Below are 18,538 nucleotides of genomic sequence, written 5' to 3' on the forward strand. Positions count from 1 at the left end.
GACAGCAGAGGTGTATTTATAGAGGACTGCTGGAAAGTCAAGTTGGGGATTTCAGAGGGATATGTTAGCCAGGCCTAATGGCTTTAGGCGTGACAGGTGGGTTTGAGTGTGCTGCCGTGCTGTGACGACATGAGAAGACGATGACAGAGAAGTAACCTCGGTGCTGTGACGACATGAGAAGACGATGACAGAGAAGTAACCTCGGTGCTGTGACGATGACAGAGAAGTAACCTCGGTGCTGGAGCCTTTCTGAGAAAGGGCCCTGGGAAGGGTAGGAGGAGGTTGAGTGACAGGTTGGAACGAGAGACTGACACACACACACACACACACACACACACACACACACACACACACACACACACACACACACACACACACACACAGGCATTGTCAGTTTACAGACTGACAGTCAGCCGTCGCCTCAGAGCCCCCATAAACCCCGGCAAAGTATTTCGAGGTCCTAAAGCCAGCCATGTTTCAGGTCACAGGTCAAACCCCCTGTAAAAACAGGTCACGCATGTCTCTGTCAAGTGTTGGTTGTGACGGGAAGACATGACATGATGATGAACTAGTGTGTCAGTACTGTCACATATTGCTTGTTATTTAAAAGGATGTGAAAGATTGGCTAATCAACACTGACCAAGGCCAACTGCAGCAATATCCCCCCCATTTCTTTTTGACATACACCTCTCATGCATTTCTATGGAGATGACGCTTTTCTCTTAACTCATTGAGTGCCAGCCACTTTTGGAGAACGGACGCTCCCAGTGCCAGTTTCAGAGCGTTTTCAGTGATTTCTCGAGGCCCACAGAATATTGTGTGATATTACTATGTAAACACCGAACACGCCCAAAGAACGATGAGACTCTCTTCTATCATCAGCAAAAAAAAGTTTATTGATATCATTTTCCGTTCTTTAGTTATCAGCCAGAGAAGATAGGTTGATTTCAGCAAAAACAGACGTTTCCATCTAGAAGCTGAGATAATGAGCCTTTTGTGAAATGAAGCATTTCAAGCAAATCACTGACTCTGAAGCTAATATTTTCTGACCTGAAACATCTGAACAGTAATTTCCTTCAATAAACAGCACCCCCACCCCCCTCAACTCCAAACTCCTCCTCCGTGGGAGTGTCTCTGGTGGCTCTGCTCGCTCTGCTGCGTGTGTCAGGCGAGTCTCTGCTGCCTGCGGATCCACGTTCGGATGGCGGCCGCTCGTCGGGGGAGTCTGGATCGGGCTCGCTGAGTTCGTCTGCGTTTCTGGGGTTTCGGTTGTGAGCTGGGATGAAGCTGCGTCCGATTCTAGGCTTTCTGCTGCGCGTTTCAAAGTGCGCTGCACCCAGTCTATTTTCGGAGCGCTCCGCCTCTCATGAGAATGGTTTGGCTTTGGTTTTATTTTCTGGCGGCTAATCGTGTGGAGAAACTATGCAGCAGAGACAGAGGGGCTCAGTTGTGGGAGCGGATTGGCTGCTGTTCGCAGCTAACGTTGGCTCCAGCCAGAGCAATCTGTGCCGCTCTGGCTCATGCATCGGTTTCTCTTTCATCACGGCTTTTTCTGCTGTTTTTCCTCAACTTTCTCTAATCTGGAGAGCACTGTCGCCACCTAATGGGTCCGTAAAATAGGTTATACACCTTCAATAGCTACAATATTTTTACAGGAGATGCATGAGGCTTTGATCCACGTCCCACCGTCAAAAAACGTAATTGACGCCGATCGACGTCATTGGCACTCTACGTTACTATTTGATTTGACGCCGATCGACATCATTGGCACTCAATGAGTTAATATGCTGAGTTCAGATTAGGTGCTCCGAGCCCTCGGCGAGCTTTACGACAAACCCTCCCCCCCAGATCGGAGGCAAATGGCGTCGGCTCGCCGCTTGCAAATGGGCGCACGCCGTGTCACAGAGGTCCGACGGATATCTAGCCTGCTAAATATCTGGTCGTGTCGAGAGAGCAGAGCGTAGTGAGGCAGACACTGCCAACTGCCATAAAACACCACAGAAGAAGAAGAAGACTCATGTGAGGTCATAAAGTGACAAGACACAGCAAGTTGTGTGGTGTGAAAAGAACAGACTGATGACTGACGGGGTCGTGTGTACGAGCCATAAGCTTTCTGTGCTCTCTGCAGCTAAATACTGAAGGTGCGTTCACACCGACCTATTAAAGTTTGTCGCTGGCGTCGAGTTTACATACAAAGTCAATGCAAACGAGCGATTGAGCGTATATTCGCCTGGGAGAATAATCGCTGGGCGTCCGAGCGGCAGAGACAGAGCGACAGGGAGAAAAAAAAAGCTCGTTGCTCAAGATGAAATATTCCAACTCGAGCGAAAATACGCTGGCATCAGTCGCTCGCTGTTCAACGCTGATTGGCTGCCGTGTGAGAGCGAGTCAAGGATCACTCTCGCTTGGAACAAACCGCTGGTTTATTGTGTGGCAACAAACCGCATTGACAGGCTGACAGCTGACATGAAGTGAAGTCTGTACTACCGGTATGCAGCTCGCATTAGGAGCACGCTGATAGGCTTAGCTTGTAAACAATGACGGTGGCTCGTAGTGGACAAACAGCATGACATTGCGTAACGTTATATCCCCCACATGTCCGTCATTTCGTGTGCCTGTTGATGAGCGATTTAAACAGAGCGACAGAGAGATTCCAAAAGGTTGACTTGAGCGACAGAGCGAAAAATAAATATCTCGGTGTGAACACAGCTTGATGGGGTCGTGTGTACGAGCCATAAGCTTTCTGTGCTCTCTGCAGCTAAATGTAGTTGAACTTTGGATCTGTCGTCTCTTCTCTTTCAGACGCGTTGTTGGCGGACCTGGAATCGACGACGTCACACATCTCAAAGCGACCGGTGTTCTTGCCTGACGAGACGCCCTACTCCATCCCTACCGGAGGACACTCCTACCAGGATGTGTCGGCCCCGCCCCCGGTGCCTCCCCCTCCCTCAGCCGAGGCTCTGAACGGTTCCCTGTTAGATACCCCGGACTCCTCCCACTCCTCTCAGCAGGTAAGTCACATGACATCTCTCTGTCAGGTCAAGTCTTCACTCGGCCGTTTTCCAGAAAACGGGCAGAATATGTCAATTGAAGCGTTCTATCTACACTGATCCTTCTCTATGTCCACACAGCTCCTCTGAAAACGGCTATAGGCTAAATAACATAAGGCATATATTTAGGCTATATATATTTTTTTAATTGAAAAGTAAAGTAGACTATAGTTATAGCCTACATTATATTAACTCTATAATAAATGAGACTCACGTGCATATAAGGGCGTGGGGCAACACCTATTATAGAGAGGCAAAGTGAACGTCACTTCCTGCTTTTCTCCCTGTACCAAGCGCTGAAAAAATATGAATGGCGGTGAACGGAGAATAAGGTTACTTTTTTGATTCCGTTTGAATTGTGCCACAGGGGTGCCAACGTAAATTTTGTCAATTTAAAACATAACTTTGCATGTCAAGAAAGTCGCAGTTTGTCGCCAAACTGTTGCACTAGAGGTTATAAATCAGAAAGACTACATACACACTGTCGCCTAAGTGACGTCACTTTCTCTACCAACAAAGCTGAAGACGGGCGACATGACACGAGCTTCCACGGGCTATGTAGTTTTTATACGAGACTAACCCCTACATTTCAGTTTGACGACAAACTGCGACTTCCATAAAAGCAAATATTATTCCCATGTTGTGAAGTGAGGTGACGAGAAGCGCACTGTGCTTGTGCAGCCAATCCGCGCTTTTGCAAATTCATTCATTCGTCACGATATATATATATATATAGCAAGCCTACACATCACAAAGAAAATGTGCTTATTTAATAGATGATGTGTGAAAATTTTAGTTCTTTCTCTTTCTCTTTCTCTTTATTGTTTATTGAAGCAGGGACAGTACACAATAAATATATTGCACCAGAGATAGCTAAAAGCTAATTTGCATCTGTAGTCCCTGGGCACACAGAGTCCTGTGCGCACACAGTACATATCAAATACAGCAATTAAAGGAAAATCCTAATGTCTAAACAATCAAGATACATGACAAAAAATTATACTATTAGCAAGATACAACATATACAATGCGCCTAACAGTCAAAATAGAACATAGAGGTAGATAGCAATCCACTCTATTTCAATAGGCCTATATATCAAAATTGTGCTGGTGACGGGCAGATAGGCTTTCATCTCGTTGCGCACCGCTGTTGGACATCAAAGGAGTTCTAGTCTATAGTCTATAACACACGCCCACACTACTTTAGTCTATAGTCTATAACACACGCCCACATTCCTTTCATCAATAGGCGGGCCTATAGAATGGCTTAATCAAGGCACAAAACCGAGTTAAAGCTAATTCAAAATGAACAAAACAAACCATAACCTGTTGCTTGCTGGCTCGCGTGGACCCTAACCCTAGCCTAATTTCCGGATTGCGGCCCTTAATTTCGGCTGTGTCAACCACGCTTATAGTAGATCAAAGGCGACGAGATGCATCAAGCGCATGGCTTGTTGAGATGAGTGTATGACCACTCGCCGACAATCCTTTCTCCTCTCCGGAACGGAAGTGAAAGTAAAGTGTCGGAATATTTGGAATAAAATCAGAACAAACAAATTTTCATTTTTAAATCAAGTTGTGCGTTTGTCAGGCTATTCATAGCTTTCAAGGGGCGTTACGTGCTGCCGGGAACGCCCACCTGACGGTCAAAAAAAAAACTTGTTCATTCCGCTGCCCGCCGAGTCAACTAGTTTCTCACGCTGTGTTTGTTCAGCCAAAATGCCGGATACCTGTTGTGCTATCGGTTGCACTAACCGACAAGGAGACACGCCTGGCTTGTGCTTTTACAGAATCCCGTCGGAGAAAGAAAACTCAGACAGGAGGAGGTTGTGGATTTGTGCGATTAGACGTGGTTCAGTCGCTGGGGAGGGCAAATGGCTTTTTTTCTACCATCAAAGTACACACGTTTTTGCGGCCAACATTTCATCAAAGGTAAGCTCAAGTAACGTTAACGGGGTATTTTAATCATTATTGTAACATTACTTGAGCTTACCTTTGATGAAATGTTGGCCACAAAGACGTGTGTACAAACGGCTGAACAAACACAGCGTGAGAAACTAGTCGACTCGGCTGGCAGCGGAATGAACAAGTTTTTTTTTTTTACCGTCAGGTGGGCGTTCCCGGCAGCACGTAACGCCCCTTGAAAGCTATGAATAGGCTATTTGATGCAGACATCACGGCATTTTGAAATAACGGACATCTCGTTAACAGGATGGCTACTGTATTTATTTCTCTTAAACATAAAATAGGCGAAATAAGGCTAAAAACGACCTTTTTTATTTAGCTGCCAGCCATATTTACAGTAGGCCCATATGAGTGCCAGTAGCCTATTTCAAATTCCTATAGTTGAAAGGTTGAATGTCCATCGTTTCAGGGAGCAGCCCATATAATCCTGACAACACTTCTATTTCAGAATATGAAAATCTCTAGGCCTATATAGCCTACAATGGGGAATTCCAAACGTCTGCGTTTTCCCCGCAGACGGGTGAGATAGCCGGACACCAAAGCCTACGTTTCATCAAACGGCTCAGAACAATAGAGGTAGTGTGGACAATAATGTGCAAACGAAGTGCCGACCCATCAAATACGGGGTAATGTAGACATGACCTTACATATCCTGGACTCCCACCACTCCTCTCAGCAGGTCAGTCACATGACATCTCTGCCCCACCACACACCTAAAGGGGGTTTATGACAGAGCGCTCAACATTTCTCATAAGTGTCTCTCGACAAGTAAACGAGTCGCACAACATTTTTAATTTATACTTAGGCGAAAGGTTTTCAGTCGTCTCCGCGGTAACAGCGAGCCGGCCCCTCCCGCCCCCCAACTTTCAGCAACAGCTTCACTCCGAGGACAAACGGTTTGTTAACTGCTGTAATATCTTCTCCTTCCTCTGAGTTCAGATGACTGTCAAACGAGTCCTGAATGCAAACGTAACGGCCGCTCCTCGTGTCTGTATCTCCCCGCATCGCTTTTGACAGACGTCCTCTTTTCAGAGAATCACTCCGCTCTCCTCCAGACCTCCACACCCCGAGCCCTGTCGCTTTTCCCCCGGGGGGGGAAGCTGCTACGCCGGGCGCGTCTATTTTTTTTGTCAACCTAGTTTTAGATGAAACCCCGCCCTGGACTCATTTCATTGGTCGCCGCAACTGCTCCTTCCTAAAAACGTGTGGCAAGTAAAAAAATATGTGGTTAAGATTAGGGTTTTCTTATTTAACCACGACCAGACCCTAACCCTAACCAAATTGTTGTACTTGCCTAAACCTAATGTCTAACCCTAATGTTTGAAAATAAGAAAAATACTTGTTAAAAAAGTTTATGGTTTGACCAGGAATCGAACCCCAGTCGTCGGATTGGAAGGCAAGCGCCTTACGCATTAAGCCACAAGCACAACCTGAACTGAACTTCCCCCCACCCTAACCCTAATCTTCTTAACCCCCAAAAAATTACTTGGCGCATATTTCCAGGAAGAAGCAGTTGTAACGACCAATGAAATGAGTTTGGGGCGTGGTTTCATCTAAAACTAGTTAGCCAAAAAAATGCATGCCTCCCGGGAAGGCTGGCTGTCAAACACACCACTACACTGACAGAACGCTCTCTCTAGCCAATCACAGTGCACCACTACACTGACAGAACGCTCTCTCTAGCCAATCACATTGCATGACAAAATATGACTGTGTGCACAACATAACAACATCCTCCAGGTAGGCGACACCAAAGAAAAGTGTGGAGAGACACTTTTTTCTGTCTCTTCTGACATCATATCTGTCGAGAGACGTGTTCAAAAGTGTCGAGCGACGAAGCATAAATTACGCTCAACTCACCTTAGTCAAGTGACATTTCTCTGTGAAGCCCTTTAACAAACAGCTTGGTCATGAAGTGCTTTAGTAAGACAAACTCCTGGCATGATAAAGTCACATGATCTATTTCTTCCTGTTTGTGATGCTGTCTCTCAGTGTAACTGCATGTACCTCTGCAGTCTGCTGTCTCTCAGTGGGTCAGTGTAAAGCTGCGTTCACACCGACCTATTCAAGTTTTTCGCTGGCATCCAGTTTACATACAAAGTCAATGCAAACGAGCGATTGAGCGCATATTCGCCCGGGAGAAAAATCGCTGGGCGTCCGAGCGACAGCGATAGGGCGAAAATTTGCTCGTCGCCCGAGATGAAATATCCCAACTCGAGCGAAATTTCGCTGGCAAAAGTCACTTGCTGCTAAACGCTGATTGGCTGCCGTGTGAGTCAAGGATCACACTGGCTTGGAACAAACCGCTGGTTTATTAGCGTGGCAACAAACCGCGTTGACAGGCTGACAGCTGACATGAAGTGAAGTCTGTACTACCGGTATAGATAGTAGGGCTGTGCCGATTCACTTATCTCCCGATTCGATACTATCACGATACTTTGGTGCCGATTCGATATATATTGCGATTCACGATTATTGCGATTCTACGATTATTGCGATTCGATATTACGATTTATTGCGATTTTTGTTTATTTTTTTCTTTTATTTTTTCAGTTTGTTTGCTTTTTTACACTAGATTAGAACATGGGAAAAGTTGAATCATACACTAGAGACTGTATATTATATATCATGAGTAGGGCTGGGCGATATAGTTAAAAACAGGGGCGGACTGGGATCATAATTCAGGCCGGGCATTAGATACCAAGCAGGCCAGGCCGATATGGGCCAACGCGCGTGAAATTTGGGCCGTTTGAAGCCAGATTTGGGTCCAATTTTACAATGAGATGCACCCACTTTAACCCTGAAGTGTAATTATTACTTCAGACTAACTAATAAAGTAATAAAACCACTAGTAAACCAGTAGGCGGCGCCTGGCCTGCTGTTCAGTGAGTGGCCTGACTGCAAGCACCCAAAAAAAAAAAAAAAAAAAAAAATTTTTTTTTTTTTTTTTTTAATTTGCGATTATCGATTCTGGAATAAAAGATCGATCCAAAAAATCGTGACATTAAAAATCGCGATACTTAGGTGAATCGATTTTTTCCCCCACCCCTAATAGATAGGCTACACAAGCTTGCGTTAGGCGGAGCACGCTGATAGGCTTAGCTTGTAAACAACTACGGTGGCTCGTAGTGGACAAACATCATGACATTGCGTAACGTTCTAGCCCCCAGATGTCCGTCAATTCTTGTGCCTGTTGACGAGCGATTTAAACACAGCGACAGAGCGATTCCAAAGGGTTGAATCGAGCGACAGAGAGAAAAATAAATATCTCGGTGTGAACACAGCTTAACTGGATGGTATCTCTGCACTCTGCTGTCTCTCAGTGGGTCAGTGTAACTGGATGGTATCTCTGCAGTCTTTAGGTTCAGCCCAGAAGAGCTCATGGTCCAGAGACAGTAGCAGCCCTCCATTGTGTCACATTGAAGAGGACCACGTCTACAGGTGACTCATATCATCATCATGGTATTCAGCTGATCGCATCACCTGTCATTGACTATGTTTTAGGGGTGTCACGATACACTAATTTCACGATACGATACGATACACGATATTGGGTTCACGATAACGATACGATACGATATTTTAACAATATTCTTTTTAACAAAAGTAAATAATTTTTATCTATTTATTTATCATTTATTTAACCATGTGAGTCCCGTTGAAATCGAAACCTCTTTTCAAGGGAGCCCTGGGAAAATACTGGAAGAATAGTCTTTCATTTGAAATACACAAAATACAAAACAAATGCTGTTTTTGGAAATTGTTATTATAATAACTGTAAAACAACATGGAAGATAATGCTTCTCTTGCAATAGAATGTGTCACTCTGTCACAAACTAAATGTTTGTTGCATGGTGAAAGAAAAATAAAGTATACAATCTATTTCTTAAATAACTCATGCTCAATGGTCCCTAAACTTATGTGATCTTATGTACCCCTTGAGCTGTTTTGCCATGCCAGTAGTAGTCTACCCCCTCACTCATGCGTGTTGATTCTGCTAAATTAGTTCTATTATTATTCAGGAGCAAAAAAAAAAAAAAAAAAAAATTACGATATAATTTTTTTCTGACGATACGCATATCGTGACGTTTCGATATCGCGATATATCGTGCGACGAAATATCGTGACACCCCTACTATGTTTACATGGACTGCAATAATCTGACTATTGACCGTAATCTAAATAAGACAATATTTAGATTAAGATGTTTACATGAGTTGCTTATAGAATATCCCATTCAAATTCCTGTCAGGACTACAGAGCATAGCCTATCAGTGGTTCCCATTTCCCAACCTTTTTTGTCTCATGTCCATCTTGAGCTGTTTTGCCAATAGTCCCCCTCACTCATGCCTGTTGATGATGCTCCTAAATGTGTTCTATCACTTTTAGTGTCATATGCAGACGTACAAGTAAATCCATACAAAATAGATTTGTCACTGAACTGCTGTTTTTGAGCCATTTATCAGTCATGTAACAGTTGACACCTGTCGGGAGGAACTAGTTGCAGCGTGCACGTGCCATTTTAACAATGGGCTTATGAAATGACTTTTTTCAAAAGATTTTTTTCCTCATCATTTTGGAAATAAATTGTAATCCCAAATCCATTGATACCTGATGCAGCATTTGTGTGTGTATCCCTTTAAGACACGTGGTTCGCGGTGTTAAAGGGATACACACACACATGAGGGATATACATGCAAATGCTGCATCAGGTATCAATGGGTTAAGTTGTTCAGTGTCTTCATTTCTGCTTCTGCTTCATTTCCGCTGAGTGCGGAGTGCAGCTCCACCCGGCCCGTACTCCTAAAACTAGTTAGATTGCGCCCTCACCTGGTTGCGACCACGTAGTGAAATCAAATCCACAGCACATCTATTAAATAGATGTGCTAAAAAAAAAAAAATCGATAAAAATTCCACATGATCGACGTGATTCCGTAACGATCAATTATCGATTTTCGATTATGCTACTCCCTACTCCACATGTCTTAATTTGATTATTTCTTACTCTGACTATGGCCTTATTCTTCTGGTTAAGGTCATCAGAACATGCTGTTTCCATGGCATTGTCTTATTCAGAGTATTGTCTTAATCAGGTTAATATCGGAACATATTGCGATCCATGTGAACATAGTCATTTTTCCCCCACTGCAATCCACTGACATTTGCCAGTCTCTTTCTGTCTCTCCTTCAGTTTTCCAAACAAACAGAAGTCGTCAGACTCGTCGACGGCAGCCATGACCTCGGCCCTGGGCAGTAACCTATCAGAGCTGGACAGACTGCTGCTGGAGCTCAACGCCGTGCAACAAAACTCCCCTTCCTTTCCCACCACAGGTACTGTACACACAAGGCCTGCTGCCCTGTTACTACCACACAGGTACACACACTGTACGCTGGCTCCATAGGCTGCCATTAAAAAGGTTGAAAAAAAAATCATAAAATGTAAACTGCAATTTCTCAAGAGATATCACAAAAGATATCTAAAAGTTGAATAAGAGTAATACAGTGTTAAAGGTGGTGACCCATTTAAAGTTTGAGTTTGTAGCTTAAAGGAGAATTTCGTTTTTTTTTTACCTGGACCCATCTCCTGGCAATAATTATGATTTGGCCACTCACCCAGCGATGTCCGCGGCGTTTCTGGCCGTCCTAGCGTTGTTTTGAGATCAATAGCGTCCAAGTCAGTTGTAAAATGGAGCTGATTTGGGGCCAAGTGTGAGCCTGTCTTTCCTGCATCTAAATAGCTATTTTTATTCCCGTTTTCGCCACATATGGTCGTAATGTGATCCCTCAACATCCACCAGAGTGATATTTCGCCACAGGCCATTTCCTGGAGTCTCCCAGGGATCAAATTGCCTCAAACGTGATCTCGGTCACCAAGTCTCGTAAAGTCCCGCGATACTTTCCTGCCGACTGGCCAACTACAGGTAGGACGCTTTGCGGTGGTGGTTTTAGCGTAACCTATGTGGGGTTTGGCGTAACCTATGTGGGATTCAAAATAACGAAGGTTATGCCAAACCCCACATAGGTTACGCTAAAACCACCACCGCAAAGCCAGATTTTAAGTCTGAGTATCTGCCTTTACTCTTCTAATAGACGTATGGTAACTTGAGAGTTCATTCCACCAGTCAGCTATTATTTTTTACATTTTTGCTCATGACCCTGTTCACACTCAGCACAGCAGACAGCTCTGTACGGACGCCCGACCAAACCAAGAGGTAACACGAGGGCTCGAACCTGCGACCCTCATGTTGGCAGGCAGGGATTCTAATGCTGCACTACCCCGGACGCCCGGTTCAAAACTTTGAGTTAAAGGAAAGAAGTGTTATGTATGTGCCCACAGAGGAGACGGCTCCGCCCCTACCGTCCTGCAGCATCACCCACTATGAGAACGGCAGTGGGCCTGACATCATGGTGAGTCCCCCTCCTCTGGACAAACCCAAGAGGAACGGAACCAGACTGGACGAGGGCCGCCCCACTGTGGAGAGCCTGCTGGACGAGCTGGAAGGCTCTGTGCCTTCACCCAGGTAAAGAGCGTCTGTCCACCACAGCTCTGTGCCTTCACCCAGGTAAAGAGCGTCTGTCCACCACACCTGAGCTCTCAACTGACATTTATATAAATAACCCTGCGGTTGTAGACCTCTTTGTAAGCTAAAAAGAAAGAAGAATACCAGAACGGCACAATGTTTTATCCCATTTTTATCCCCCATTAGTGCTAATTTAATTTATTTATCCTGGTTGCTGCTCCACCCTCTGCCGATCTGGGGAGAGCCGAAACTGGCTCCATGCTTCCTCCGAGACATGGGCAGTTAGCCAGCCGCTTCTTTTCACCTGACAGGGGAAGCTTCACCGGTAGGACATAGCACGTGGGAGGTTCACGCTATTCCAACCAGTTCCCCTCCCTCTGAACAGGCGCCCTTAACGTCCAGAGGAGCAACCACATTAGCAACCAGGATATTGCATGTTTTGGTGAAGGGGTTCCTATATGAAGGAAACCCCCGGGAGGCACGGGGAGAACATGCAAACTCCACACAGAAAGGCCCTTTTGACGACCCCACCCGGGCGGTGGGCACTCGAGGACATGCGGACGGGCACGCATTCCTTCAGCGCTCACAGCGTCCCAGGTGGGAATCGAACCCAGGACCTTCAAGGTGTGAGGCGACAGCGCTTACCACTGCACCACCGCACCCCTCCTGCAATCTATTTTTGAACCCAAATCATAGACCAGTGATTCCCAAAGTGTGAGTACCTTCACGGCCCCCTGGTGGGCAGACGTCCAGACGAATACGTAGGTACCAGGCCAGCCATGTTATGCTAGCTAGCTGGGAAGTGGGTGTAATATAACTCCAAAGTTGTCCGTTTTTGACACACAGACACAGGGAGGGAGGGAAATACTGGTAGAGAGAGGTACAGTGTGTTAGAGAGAGGTACAGTGTGTTAGAGAGAGGTACAGTGTGGTAGAGAGAGGTACAGTGTGTTAGAGAGAGGTACAGTGTGTTAGAGAGAGGTACAGTGTGTTAGAGAGAGGTACAGTGTGTTAGAGAGAGCTACAGTGTGTTAGAGAGAGGTACAGTGTGTTAGAGAGAGGTACAGTGTGTTAGAGAGAGGTACAGTGTGTTAGAGAGAGGTACAGTGTGTTAGAGAGAGGTACAGTGTGTTAGAGAGAGGTACAGTGTGTTAGAGAGAGGTACAGTGTGTTAGAGAGAGGTACAGTGTGGTAGAGAGAGGTACAGTGTGTTAGAGAGAGGTACAGTGTGTTATACTGGTAGAGAGAGGTACAGTGTGTTAGAGAGAGGTACAGTGTGTTATACTGGTAGAGAGAGGTACAGTGTGTTATACTGGTAGAGAGAGGTACAGTGTGTTATACTGGTAGAGAGAGGTACAGTGTGTTAGAGAGAGGTACAGTGTGTTAGAGAGAGGTACAGTGTGTTAGAGAGAGGTACAGTGTGTTAGAGAGAGGTACAGTGTGGTAGAGAGAGGTACAGTGTGGTAGAGAGAGGTACAGTGTGTTAGAGAGAGGTACAGTGTGTTAGAGAGAGGTACAGTGTGTTAGAGAGAGGTACAGTGTGTTAGAGAGAGGTACAGTGTGTTAGAGAGAGGTACAGTGTGTTATACTGGTAGAGAGAGGTACAGTGTGTTAGAGAGAGGTACAGTGTGTTAAAGAGAGGTACAGTGTGTTAGAGAGAGGTACAGTGTGTTAGAGAGAGGTACAGTGTGTTAGAGAGAGGTACAGTGTGGTAGAGAGAGGTACAGTGTGTTAGAGAGAGGTACAGTGTGTTAGAGAGAGGTACAGTGTGGTAGAGAGAGGTACAGTGTGTTAGAGAGAGGTACAGTGTGTTAGAGAGAGGTACAGTGTGTTAGAGAGAGGTACAGTGTGTTAGAGAGAGGTACAGTGTGTTAGAGAGAGGTACAGTGTGTTAGAGAGAGGTACAGTGTGGTAGAGAGAGGTACAGTGTGTTAGAGAGAGGTACAGTGTGTTATTGCTTACTGGGAGTGTCACTAATTCTGTGATGGCTCTTTTTCATCCTGCTTGTGCAGTGTGTGATGTGCCTGGGTCAGATATGTGACTTTCTTTCTTCCAAAAGTGAAGAAACCATAAACATTGCTATGATGCTCGTGGATGATTAATCTGCACTGGATGACCACGTTCACATGCTCCGTTAATGAAATAAAAAAAACATATAGGGAAATATTTGATCTTATTCTGGTGTGTTGATCAGAGTTGGGATTAAAGGGTTGGGAGGAGGAAGAGATTCACATTTCAAAGTGGGCCAAGTAGGGATGGGGCGGGTCCGATCCAATATCGGTATCGGCTGCCGATTTGGCACTAATTCACGGATCGGATCGGAATTGGATTTTTTTTTTTTTTTTTTTGCAATTCCAGCGCGGGCCGCACAGGGGGCCGCTGGCCATAATTTATGGCCATAATGTATAATAGTATCCTTCTTTGCCTTGTATATTTTCTTAGTTTTGTCTGCTTTTTGCAAGGTATATTTAAAAAAAAAATCTTTAATTGGCCAAATCTTTGCCTATACTGTATATTCAAGAAAAATATTGGTATCGGCAGATATCCCAATTCAGGTATCGGAATCGGATCGGAAGTGAAAAAAGTGGATCGGTGCATCCCTAGGTCCAAGGCATTCTTAAAGTCCCTGGAAACCAAAATCCACAAAAACGTTCTAACTACGGTATGTTATTTAGGGTCTTATGTTAGTAATTTTGTGCCTCCGAAATTATTATACATTACTTTCAACCCAAAGCCTTAAAATCGACACTTTTCTACAAGATTCTACAAAGTACTTCCTCATTGAAGACAGCAGTGCGCGAGGTGCTAAAACGCAGGAGCTTATGACGTCATAAGCTCTATATAACCTTTGTACACGCGCGCAATCCGCACCCACCCTCCTTTTGTCCGTTCTTTGCCCCCAGTGACAGCGCTCCCTCGCTGTCCGTCTCCCTCCCACTCTGTGTGCGAGCGCTATGCTTCTCTCCCTCTCTCTCTCTCTCTCTCTCTCTCTCTCTCGGGACTAGTGAGAGAGAGAGCACAGAGAGAGACACACAGGCTGCTGACGCGAGGTTACTCTCTCTCACACACACAAACACACACACACACACACACACACACACACGTCGATCTCTCTTTCTCTCTTTCCCTCCCCCCCTCTGTCTCGCGCTCTCTCTCTCTCGGAAAACCTGCTGCAGACGGGACACGCCCACACATTCCGCGGGAGAAAATACACTCTAAAAAATTATCGATTCTCATGCGTTTTGCCACACCTGTCAAACCTAAATTTATATACTTTGCGACGTTCATCATCGTTCAAATTTGGCTGGTGGCTTATTAACATAGGGTCCTGTGATGTGATGAACTCAAAATGCTAAATAATAAAGAAATATTTCTGGTTTCCAGGGACTTTAAGTTTGGGAATGGCTGTAAAACACACTATAGACTGAGTCCCTCTGTAAGGCCTCAGTGGTTGACATGTGATTACATCATCTGAATGTGTATGTTGCAGCCCCACCCCCTCCGCTCTCCACACTGATTTGGACACGCCCTCTCAGCAACAAGCCCGAATTTCAGCGTCCTGCGCCACAAGAGAGCTTGATGAGCTCATGGCGTCTCTGTCGGACTTCAAGGTACAAAAGCCTCCACGTTCTCAACACATCTCAAGCTAAGAGGTCTCCTCTAGCCTTTTCCTCTTGTTCTGTCTGTTTCCCCGACAATACTTTCATATCCTGCTCCTTTCTCTGCCCTCTTCCTGTGGTTTCTCTTACTCTGCCCTTTCTCTCTTTTCTAGCCCAGTTCTTTGGGTTCTCTGCTAGACCAAGCAGGAGCCCCTTCCACCTCTCCTCATCCTCCAGTCTCTTCTGGCGTCACGCCTGTGGCTTCCCCCTTCCTCAGGCTGTCCCAGCCGCCTGCCTGTGACTCCCCTCTCTTCTCTCTGCCTGCTGGTCTGGAGCTGCACATAGACGAGGACGGAGGGGACGCTGGCATGTCAGTGGCCCGTCCAAACCCTCTGCCTGCCCAGAGCCCTGTGTCCTCCCTCTCTGCAGCCAGCGAGCCGGACCTGGACTCTGTCATAGATGTCTCTGCCACCCTGCTGTCATCGCAACTCAAGTCTCTGATAGTCCTCTCTCATTGTGCTAGCCCTAACTCCAACCTGCTGCCAAATAGCTCAAGTCCTTCCAATACCACCACCCCCTCGCTGACCTCGGTTAACACCGTCCTGGACCACAAGTCCTCCACGTCGCCTAGTCCCTCGATGGAACGGGTTTCACCCTCAACCGCTGCTGGTCAATTCTCCTATGCACCGGAGACTATGTCCTTCAATTTGAATTTCTCCACTCCACCTTCTACCAAAAAGCTCACTCCTCCTGTCTCTGCCCCTAAGACTCCTTCGCCTCTGCCCGCTGCCGTCTCTATGTCTCCGTCCCCTGCTCTCGCTGCCTCGAAAACGTCCTCACCCTCCCCGGTCTCCTCGGCGAAGGCGCCCTCTTCGCCGTCTTTCGGCAGCCCCAGGATCTCCGGGAGCAGAGAGCTGATGGAGCCGGCTCCCCCGACCCACAGAGCCAGCCCCTTCGCTCGGCACCATTCCACCGCGATGGAGCCCTCTCTGAATGAAGCTCTGGACAAGTTGCTGGCTATGAGCTTTGCGCAGAACAACGCCGCAGCAGCAGCAGCGCGCGCGGAGCAGGAACCGCGGCTGAGCCTGGACGCCGCGTGTCTGCTGGGCAGGGAGGTGCAGGAGGAGCCCGTCCTGCCTGTGGACAGAAGCAGCATGCAGCCCGACATGTTCGCCAGCACCACCACCACCACGGACGGCTCCGTGGACGGAGGCCCCGACGGGAACGGGGACCTGGACTGGGCCGACGAGGAGCTGTCCGTGTCCCTCCGCGACGGGCTGGACGGCACCCTGACACCTTACACCGAGAGGCCGTACACAGACGGCAGCATGACCCCGCTGACCGAGGCCAGCTGGATGGACGAGTCCATGACCCCCACGTCTTCGTGTCCCGGGACCCCCGACATCGCCCTGGACCTGCCCCTTCTGCAGCCCGCCACCTTGGACAGAGTCTCAGCATCTGGACATGTATGCGTCTTGTCTCCATGCCTTGGCCTGCTTGACACTGACACGGGGTGCTTTGCTAGAGTTTTGCTTCTGCACCCACTGGTTTATAAGATTGAGTCCAGCTGGCTATTAATCAAGAGTTTCTGCTTACGCACCATCCCTTCAGAGTAGTCACATGACCGTATCGCTGTAACAAATGACTCACTGATTGGTCGTGTTGGTCTTCAGCAGCATGTCCTATATGTTGTTCAAATGGGATTCTCGGCCAGAATTTCCCGAACCCCAATCACCTGTTGCACCAGTTTGGCATGAAGCCCGTAAAGGACCCTAGAGGTCTTTACAGGCGTGTCTAGAGGGGGTGGGGGGGCGTGTCTAGATGGGGTGGGGGGGTGTGTCTAGAGGGGGTGGGGGGCGTGTCTAGATGGGGTGGGGGGTGTGTCTAGAGGGGGTGGGGGGCGTGTCTAGAGGGGGTGGGGGGGGTGTCTAGAGGGGGTGGGGGCTGTATCTAGAGGGGGTGGGGGGCGTGTCTAGATGGGGTGGGGGGGTGTGTCTAGAGGGGGTGGGGGGCGTGTCTAGATGGGGTGGGGGGTGTGTCTAGAGGGGGTGGGGGGCGTGTCTAGAGGGGGTGGGGGGGGTGTCTAGAGGGGGTGGGGGCTGTATCTAGAGGGGGTGGGGGGCGTGTCTAGATGGGGTGGGGGGCGTGTCTAGAGGGGGTGGGGGCATGTCTAGAGGGGGTGGGGGCCGTGTCTAGATGGGGTGGGGGGCGTGTCTAGAGGGGGTGGGGGCGTGTCTAGAGGGGGTGGGGGCGTGTCTAGATGGGGCACGGGGCGTGTCTAGAGGGGGTGGGGGGGTGTCTAGAGGGGGTAGGGGGCGTGTCTAGAGGGGGTGGGGGGCGTGTCTAGAGGGGGTGGGGGCGTGTCTAGATGGGGCACGGGGCGTGTCTAGAGGGGGTGGGGGGGTGTCTAGAGGGGGCAGGGGGCGTGTCTAGAGGGGGTGGGGGGTGGCAAGGCTTTGAAAGCTTTCGACCTCAGCATGTAAGAAGTGCATGGAGTGTTACTCTTAGCCCACTGACCCTCACAGGACGTCCCCTAACCTCCCACTGCATTCTGGCCTGTCAACAGTTTGGATGTGATGGTTGGTTCAATGGGTACCGGGTTGACAAGAGCATATATGATGAGGTGCCTCACGGTTCCCTTTAGATCAAATCAGTGATTAGGCGCACTAAGGAGACTCCCAACGTGCATCCCATGTACCGAGACGCTCACCTGCGGAGGAAAATGGGACCCATCATCGTCAACAAGAGCAATTCCCAGGATCGCCTCATAGAGGAGCTGCAAGGCAAACTGGGGATCGGCCGCGCGGAGCGGCGCCGCAAACAGCCCGACGACTGGCTGACCGAGGGCGTCATCGTCACGTCCAAACCCCAGCGCTTCCGCCCCGAGGGGCCCGGCGGCGAGGTCGACAAGGTTGGCTTCAGTGTGCAGCACTGTTACTGAGTCTTCCCAAAGGTTTATTGGTTGGCTTCATTCATCTGTGGTTTTCTATCCTGCACAGTTCTTCTCTTCTGTGTCTCTGTTCTTCTCTCCTCTGTCCTCCTCAGATCATCATCCCCCCAGAGTCGCCTGTCCCTCAGAGGAAGGTGCTCCCCCCTCCGTCCCCCCCTCCCCCTCGCCGCCCCCCGGTCGTAGAGGAGCCCAAGAGGCCGCTCCCCATAAGGCAACTCCCTATTCCCATACCTCCACCTCCTCCTCCGCCTCCTCCCTCCCCCCCTCGACTGCCCCCCCATGTCCACGAGCACGTTCCCCCTCCACCTCGGCAGACTGTCAAACCCTCGCCTCCACCGGCCCCAGTGCAGCGACCTCCTCCCCCCAAAGCAGAGCCCCCTCCCCCCGTCCTCAAAGTCCCAACCCGACCTCCGCCCGTGGAGCCAATGCCGCCACCAGTGGCCCCCAAAGTCCT

General features: G+C 48.2%; 1 protein-coding gene across 1 annotated transcript in view; it reads left to right on the top strand.

The window, feature by feature from the left end:
* The window catches only part of pxnb (paxillin b), a 50,691-nt gene that overhangs the window by 27,240 nt on the left and 4,913 nt on the right, over positions 1–18,538 (top strand). Inside the window, exons 2-6 of the mRNA XM_083644831.1 lie at positions 2,803–3,011; positions 8,371–8,456; positions 10,207–10,346; positions 11,353–11,536; positions 15,026–15,146. Of these exons, the coding sequence (XP_083500957.1) occupies positions 2,803–3,011; positions 8,371–8,456; positions 10,207–10,346; positions 11,353–11,536; positions 15,026–15,146 (740 nt within the window). The remainder of the gene's footprint in view (positions 1–2,802; positions 3,012–8,370; positions 8,457–10,206; positions 10,347–11,352; positions 11,537–15,025; positions 15,147–18,538) is intronic.

Source organism: Poromitra crassiceps, assembly GCF_964638095.1.
Source record: "Poromitra crassiceps genome assembly, chromosome: 10".
NCBI classification, from domain to species: Eukaryota; Metazoa; Chordata; class Actinopteri; order Beryciformes; family Melamphaidae; genus Poromitra; species Poromitra crassiceps.